This window comes from Porites lutea, chromosome 6 (assembly GCF_958299795.1).
Source record: "Porites lutea chromosome 6, jaPorLute2.1, whole genome shotgun sequence".
NCBI classification, from domain to species: Eukaryota; Metazoa; Cnidaria; class Anthozoa; order Scleractinia; family Poritidae; genus Porites; species Porites lutea.
In genome coordinates this window covers 301,322-309,658 of record NC_133206.1, presented here as the reverse complement: position 1 = coordinate 309,658, position 8,337 = coordinate 301,322, and the positions used below count along the sequence as shown (strand labels likewise).

The window sequence follows — 8,337 nt, the reverse complement described above, 5'->3', positions numbered from 1 at the left end:
ATTAATTTTCCCGAGAAGACTGTAAAACCCAAGAGAAATTAAAAACAATGTTTATGCAAAATTTTGGAGGTAAGCAAGGTGTATTATGGTTGATGTGCAAATGGGTAATGGACGCGAATCACCTGCTTGAAGTAACTCAACCTGTAATGCCCGCACGCAAAACTTCAGTTATAATCACAAACCTCATTCAGGTATCCATTTACTTACCATCTTATTTTTGTAAAGACAATTATTTGAAAAAGGCGCCTGATTCATTGCTTTGTAAAAACAGGAAGATTTGACGAAGATATGGACATTGAATTTGGCGTTATTGTGAAACTGGAGATAGTTCTGTTCGTTAAAAGCATTCCCGAGTAAGACCTACGGAGCGCAATTTAAATTATTCATGAGTTAATTTAATACGAAGAAGAGCTGTCATGTAGGAAATAACTGTGTGTACGCTTGTAGCTGAACCAAGGGCAAAGGTAAGAATAATGGCTAGCTTATTCTGTAAAAAGGTAAATTAAACAGGAGATTTTCAATTAGTCGGGGCAAGAAGGATAGATTTTGACTTTGAGGTAGCAACGAGAGCCCGAAACAAAAACAAAACACTCGCCATTTCATTATAAAAATTAACAACAAGCGTTCTATTTCCCGCAGAAAAGTAATAAATTCTATGGTACCTTGTTCGTCATTTTCTTTACGTTTTATTCTAGAAGTTATTTTGTAGACCGTACTAAAGCAATACAAAGACGTATTATATTCTCTGATAAAGTTAAAATTAACGGTGCCTAAGATTAAAATTAAGTGATTATCTAATTTCCAAAGCTGTACTCTACTGATCTGATTATAACCCACACAAGTAATGTTTCTAAAAACTGTCCCAAATTTAAATGCGACTTATAGTACAATCTATAACAGTTCTTTCAGATCAGTTCTTTCAAATTAATCGTAACGAATGAGACAAAAAAAAAAGAAAAAACATTTTACTATACGGCGTCACACGCGCTTCTCGTGGAGCATATAGGAAGGTTTAGATTTTATAAAGTACTATGATCCGCTCCTTGTCTGTGCATGTAACAAGCAAAAATAGATAAATATCTGCCCTTTTTATTAGATTAAGTTACTCATGATCATAATTCTAGCTCTGTAATTTTCACGGATTTACAACAGTTCGTTCTTGAACCTCTAGACATCTCTCCCCAGCATGTAAGTTAGCAATCTCTCATAAATTTCAAGCGTTTATTGCATTACAATGTTATTTACATGTTGGGGTAACAGATCCACATAATTTTAATAAATACTGTGTGCTTCCCTTATAATCATAATACTGTTAGCTTACCGCGGCGGCTAGACTGAATCTGTGCGGTCCTTTTTATTTTACATTGCTCAATATTGAGTATTTGTTTATCAATATGCGGTCAAGATGGACAAAGCCACGTAACCTGAAAACAGATGCTTTGATGCTTTCAAACTTTTCTTCTTCTCTGGCAAATTACCAGATCATAAATTAGCAGGAAGTTAGGTCCCTTGGCTGTTAAAAAAAAACCAGTGTCCACTCACGAACGGATAGCGGTTCTAATTGAATTGATTTACTCACACTCCAAATGTCTAAAGGTAAGAACGACAATCAGATTCCAATTTAACTGCGGTATTCTTTGCTCGCTAGTCACCATCCAAATCCACAATCCCTGCAAATGATGATAATAATCCATGCTGCGTTCCTCATCATTTACAAACTTTTGCGATTAATTAAATAATTCGCTTTTTTATTCGCCACCAAGAAAGTCAACTCACGGCAAAAAAAGCAAACCGACAAACGCCGTTTGAAGCAAGTCAAGCCATTTTCTGCTCAATATCTGAGCAAAAAGAACCAAAAGCTTTATTACTACCCCCAATTAAGTCGGACACCTTTATTAAGCGAACGCGGACACTAAAATTAATTGTATTTGGCTAATTTCCATTGTAAGAAAAAACTGAACTAGACTGAATTGACAGTAGCAGTGTCGGATCCAGGGGAGGGGCCCGGGGGGCCCGCTCCCCCCTTACGTTTGGACCAAGCTGAGGCCCGAAGGGCCGAAAAAAATTTTTTTTAGGGGGGGGCTTACGTTCTTGAAATACGTACTGTAGTCGATTAATAAAGATAAATTAATACATTTAGCTGTCAGTAAACTGTAGATTACATCGATATCCGGCCGTATGATTGTCATCTGCGATGAAAGTTCACTTAAAAGTCTTATACAGAAACAATACAGCTTCCTTAGCTTCCTTAACAACATGCAACTTTATCACAGTAAAGTAAGCGTTGAATATTAATTTTTACAAACCTTTATTAAGTGGACTCCCTCTATTAAGAGGACACTTGGGAAGGTCCCGAAGGTGTCCGCTTAATAGAGGCTTAACTGTACTTGAAACGATATCTGGTATGTCGAAAAATTCTCCCAAAAGTTGTGGCATGCGCAGAAGCAAAATTTGGACAACAAAGTCTCACGCCCCCCTCGACTTTTGCCTTTCATTTTCCCTCCTCCTCGTTTATTCCATTTTCGTTCCTTTTTTTTCTGAACATTTACTAAGCTTTATTTATATATTTGCTTGTCTTATTTTTAGAAATATCTCTTTCCACAACAACTGTTTCCTATTTTGTGTGAGGGAAACAATGGTGTCGCGATGACGCATGTGCAAATCTTTGGCTGCTACTGAATGCTGTAAACGGTGTTCATACATTCCTTTTTTTTGGTTCTTTGATTTATCCACTATCTGTCGGTTTTTTCTCCATCCTCCACAGTATATAAAGTAGCAAAATCATCAGCAGGGCTGGCTTTTCGTTTCATCGCCGCCAAGTTCGTTTATCAATTCTTGCACTGTAGTCACGTGACATTTCTCTCAGAAAGCTTTTCTCGTTTGTGAGATCTTTTTTAAAAGAAAAATCCGGCCTATTTCACGAGTTCTGTTTATCTGTGAATAGTAGAGGGTGGACAGCTGTTCTATCATATCAACCATCCTGATGTACAGGTGGTAATCATTCTCCAGATTCAACTGCAAAGGCGCTTATTCTCTTTACGGCACAGTTATAAAGGACTAATGCATGGTCTTTACAGAGTGATTGGTAAAATATGAGTGCCAGATCTGAACGTTCTTTTTGTGAAATCTAGGTGTTCATTTTCATAAGTTCCTTGTTTAAAAAGTCCAGCGGAGGGAGTTAAAGGGAAAGCTGTATGCAAATGACAATTGTGACTTTCAGCGCTGTTTTCCATATCAAAATTTACAGACACTAGATAAATATTTCATTCTTGTATGTTTCCGTTAAGAATTGTTTATCAGTTTTATAATATTTACATATATTGAGACACAACTCAGTGAAAAAACAAACTTCGCCGAGTTTTTTTCCTACAATCTTGTTCTTTTTAAAGCGTGACAAGAGAAACGAAACAAAGAAATGCCGGTCAACGACAACAAGTAAGTACTCGGCACAGCCCGCTTATAACTCGGCATTAAGTCATCTAAACGCAAAATGCACAATCTTTAAAGATAACTAAGAACAGCAACAGTTTTTGATAAAGTAGTTACACAAATGCTAGCCTTCGAGCAAGCTGCCCCTCGCGACTTCGCCGCTCGCTCGCGCGTTCTCGTGATACTCGCTTCGCTCGCCCAAAGAGGAGAGCTTGCTCGCAGGCTACACAAATGCAGGAATTTGCAAAACAACACTTTGACTTGGTCGACTGCGAGAAAATGTTCAATCTTGTTTAGGCTTTCCTCGCTATATTACAGTCATGTTTCAATACACCTCGTTGGGTAACACGTTTGCTGACTCCGCCAAGAGACCTTGTCTCGTATAAAATCACTTTTGGGATTTACAAACACAAGTATAACGCACCACATTGTTTGCCGTCAGTCTGCCGCTTGTACTTGAACTTGGTTGTTTCATGTCCTTGAAATTATTGTTTAAGTATCTGGCCTTTAGCGCGAATATCCACGGCCTCTTTTCGTAACACTGGAAGCGTTAACAGTGACTCGTTCATGGTTTTCTCAAGCTTTCTTGCCATACTCCCTCTCGTCACATTGGTAGGGCCTCGCATCCTACTGGTCCCCCTTTAAGTTATGTTTGGGATTTGAAAGGCGCGTTTGCAAGGCCAGCTGCCACAGTACTTCATGGAATATAGTAAAGCTCGTTTTATATTTACAAAAGGAGCCATTAGCAGAGGTGGTGTACTCCCCGGCAAGCTTTTCACTACCTACTTACTTGGTACCGGTTTGCTCTTTGGGCCCCGTTTATATGAAAAAAGTCAGTTGTTTCGTTGAAGGCGGGTCATTCGGCGGCTACCCAAGCTACCCTGGGGGGCGAGTTAACGTTTCATCTATATAATTACAAAACGTGGCGAACCGTTAACATGAGAAATAAAAAGCTGGCTCCGAAAGAAGGGCTACCCCCCCTAGCCAGGCAGCTTTTTCCCTAGAAACAGTTTGGCTCACCCAGACGAGTCAAGACGCGGTCAAGGCAAGATAATCAACTCGGTCAAGGCAAGATAATCAGAGCAAGTGCTCGGGCAAAGGGGTCTTAGCAACAATGAAGCTTGTAACTAACATATATTACAGTAACGTAACATAACATAAGAACTTTATTTAAGCGTCAAATGTATTTGCTGTGCAAAATATAAGACAGCTAATTGGGGACACTAAGGTGAACGTAGTCCTGAATAGGACTGTTGTTGTTGACAGTGACTGACGTTTCGACAACCTGTCCGGTAGTTATCTTCAGGGTCAAAGTGAGTTGTATCACGTCAGTTGATGGTATTAAACTCTGGTTATTGACCTACTACTTTGCGTATTCTTGCATTTCTTCCGTTCAGTGTGTTAGAAATTCAGCGATTTAGTCTTCGGATAGCCGTGAACGCCATTTTATTTTTTAGTTCACCCGAGGGGTTGGGAGAATTCTCGACAGTTAAGTAAACCCTTGACTTCGTCTCGGTTTGACATAACCATCGAGAATTCTCCTAACAACCTCTAGTGTTTAAATCTGTCTATGCAAACACGGAGAACGTTTTCCATTGCTTAATAGTTCTTACAACCAAAAAAAGCGAAGCATGAAATATAATTACGTCGGCCGTGCAGGGTATCAGTTTTCTTGAGCTAATGAGCTAACCCCGGGTTGTGTAAAATATTCCTTTTCCATTTTCTTCTATTCATTGTAATCTGTTTGAATAAGAAGTAAGTGGGAAATTTTCAGTAAGGAACTAAAACTAGGCTGATTAGTGATATAAATGCAACAGAAAAATAAATCACATTTCGAAATCATCATTATAATATGGTGATATTTAATCAAGGTACATAAGTTTCATGATAATTGAAAAAATTTAAAACAAAAGTCGTATTCAAATCACGTGACCTACAAATAAGAAAACTAAACTGGTTTGATGCAGGGAAGAGTAAGCCGTCAAGACATCAAAATTTATTGAATAAAAAAGATTATAGAGCTAGAAAAACAAAAATGCAGGATTGCCTTTGCATAAGGATGTACTTAAGCGGAGAACACAGCACATTAAATTTGATTCTGGTATCAGCACAAAATTAAAAAATGTCAGAATTCTGCCAAAATTTTTGTTAGTTTTCATGTTTTGTTTAGCAGATCCACTAGCGGAAATATATCCAAGGCTTCAAGCGCCTTCAACTGCTGTTACATTCTGCAACCAACTAAATAAAGCATTTATTTCTCATTAAGTTTGTTGGGCTCTTTACAGAAAAGAAACCAGTGAGAACTGACTGAGGATATTAATACGAGAAAACGTAAATAGCGTTTCACCGAAAACATTCTCAACGCGAGCTCAGTTAACTGCCAACTTCTGACTAGATCTATTAGCGGAAATTCAGGCGCTCAATCCCACTTTCCAATTTGAAGATAATCATCCCTGCGAAGACACTTCACAGATGTTAAAAGTCATAGCAATTGCTGAGAAAATAATACATTAACCCTCGGTCGTACAAGCAAATTCATACCCCCACAAGGGTACAAGTGGCGGTTTGATGGAACCCCTCCCTAGAGTTTTTGATATGTTGCAGTATTTCGAAACGATTTTGCCTTCAGTGGAAAGCCTTTCATCTTCTCAACAAGATGAGGTGTATTTTATGGGTGGTGGCGCTGCTGGAGGCCTGTGACGTCACCAACTATGGTCGTCATCTTGGATTTTACCAAGAATTAGAACTCACGTTAAATCCGCATGAAATGGTAATTGTTTTGTGCTTGACATGTAGAATAACACATAAATAAGCATTTTGCATCATTTTATCCACAAAGAAGTTAAAAAAAAGTTAGCTAAAAAAACAAGCATTCTCACTCAAAAATGGCTTGACCACTTACTACTTATGACAACATATCTCGTAACCATAGCAAATGATCATCACTAAACTTGTCTCAAAATGCGTGCGAGGGATAAACGAACAGCTACTGAAAAAGTCAGGTGCTGATGTTTTATCGTCTAGGGAAAAACTAAGAAAAACCTCAGAGAGGGGCTGCAACCACCCCCACTCTCCCCTTGTACTATTAAGATCTCATTAGACCAAATAGACAAACTTTAATTAGCTATGGGGCTCATTGTTATAGCTTCAATCAACATAGTGTTTTTGCTCCATTACTTTATATTAATACTAGCTAATCCTCATTTCTTGTCTTACAGGACCGAATCGAACTGATTATAATGGCTAACAACACTTCAAATCATAACTCTCCCTCTACGGCAACACATCACATTACCTCTTCTGGAGCAAAGGTATGGTGTGCCACGTTTGCTACCGAAGCTGTCCTCGTGGCCACAGGAAACTTGTTTATCATCACTGTATTTGTCAAATCACGTGAACTGTATAGACGGCCTCAGCACTTTTTTCTCATCAACTTAGCAGTAGCGGATTGCTTAGTCGGTGCATTTGCCGAACCGTTATTTGTGTACATCTTGGGCGGATTCTATAACCTGTGGAGTTTCAAGGCCCAGACTTCCCTTGGCGATGCAGTTGTTCTGCTAGACATGTTTTCTGGGATTTCATCTGTTGCATTTTTAACGGTGATAGCTCTCGAAAGACTGTATGCAACAGTTCGTCCAGCCATCTACAGGAATGGGACAAAAAAATGGTTGTACGCGCTGGTAGCAGTTGCTCTTTGGACTCTATCTGCTGCCATCTCATTCGTAAGACTCATGTTTGGAAACAATTCTGAGTCCTTTTATGTTTGGATGCCTTTCGTGTGTGTTTTACTGCTCCTTATCGGATTAGCCTATTTCATTATTTGGGTCAAATTACTGTATTTCAGTCCCAAACGCCTACAACACACGCGTGAAAGAAAACTAAACGTAACTTTGACAATTTTAACCCTCACCTCCCTCTCAACATGGTTACCATTCATAATTTTGAATACTGTAAACATGTTCCGGCCGGTCAATCTTCAGGCTGTATACGCGACGAAAGTGTTGCATTATGGAAATTCTCTAGTTAATCCTTTTTTGTTTTCTTTAAAAATGCCAATGTTTAAAAAAGGTGCCAAAAAGATATTCTGTACTCCTAAACGAAATAACGTACAAAATTTTGGCTTTTCTACAAAAAATAGAAGAGATACAAGCTTGCAAAGTAATGAGAAGATACCAAACTTAAAGGTAACTGCGGTTTAAATGAGAGACTGTTCAACAAGTATAGGGTCGGGTGGGTTGAAGCAAGAAAAAGCGGGGCCTGGTCAGTTTTTGAGTGGCCCTTTGTAGGGGGTGAGTCGTTCAATTTTTCAGGTACCATTGAGGAGTTGGTAATCCTATTCTATAACAGAGATTTAAAAGTCTTTGTCGTGAAGTATTTTGAAGGTTATTGCTAGGATTTGTCTTATCTTTTTAGTTTCCAGTTTGTTTCATTGAGTGGGTCAAGGCAAGTCCGGATTTTGTCCACACGAGTGTTTTATTCATGAGATAAGGCACAGACGTCAGTCATCGGCGTTAATGTATTCTTGCGAACGTTTTATAATGAGATTAGGCCTAAAACTTCTCTTATACTACTATACTTGCCATAACTAGTCTTAACTTTTGGGCGAATCAAATTATGCTTTTTCTTTCTTGTATTCACATTGTGAATGTTACCAAAAAGGTTTTTTGTTTCGAATTTTGCTCTGAGTTTTGGAATTTTCTATACTAAATTATGAATGTTGTTAGACCTTGTTAGCATTGCTCTGATGTAATATGGCGCGAGATGGATGGGTGCCTAAAAACTAAGATACTCTGTAAGTACTCCAGTCTTTTATCAAATGGCAGGATATTAAGTTATACATACGTACATACGTACATACATACATACATATTAATAATCACAGGAGTTCAGGCCTCAGGAGTAATCATC

The 8,337-nt window shown here is 38.5% G+C and overlaps 1 protein-coding gene across 1 annotated transcript; it reads left to right on the top strand.

Moving 5' to 3' along the window:
• Positions 1-423: 423 nt before the first annotated feature.
• Positions 424-7,655, top strand: LOC140941745 (somatostatin receptor type 5-like). Its single transcript, XM_073390756.1, has 2 exons — positions 424-464; positions 6,648-7,655. Exon 2 carries the CDS (start codon positions 6,669-6,671, stop codon positions 7,626-7,628), a length of 960 nt encoding a protein of 319 aa, XP_073246857.1. The 5' UTR covers positions 424-464; positions 6,648-6,668; the 3' UTR covers positions 7,629-7,655.
• The last annotated feature ends 682 nt before the right edge of the window (positions 7,656-8,337 follow it).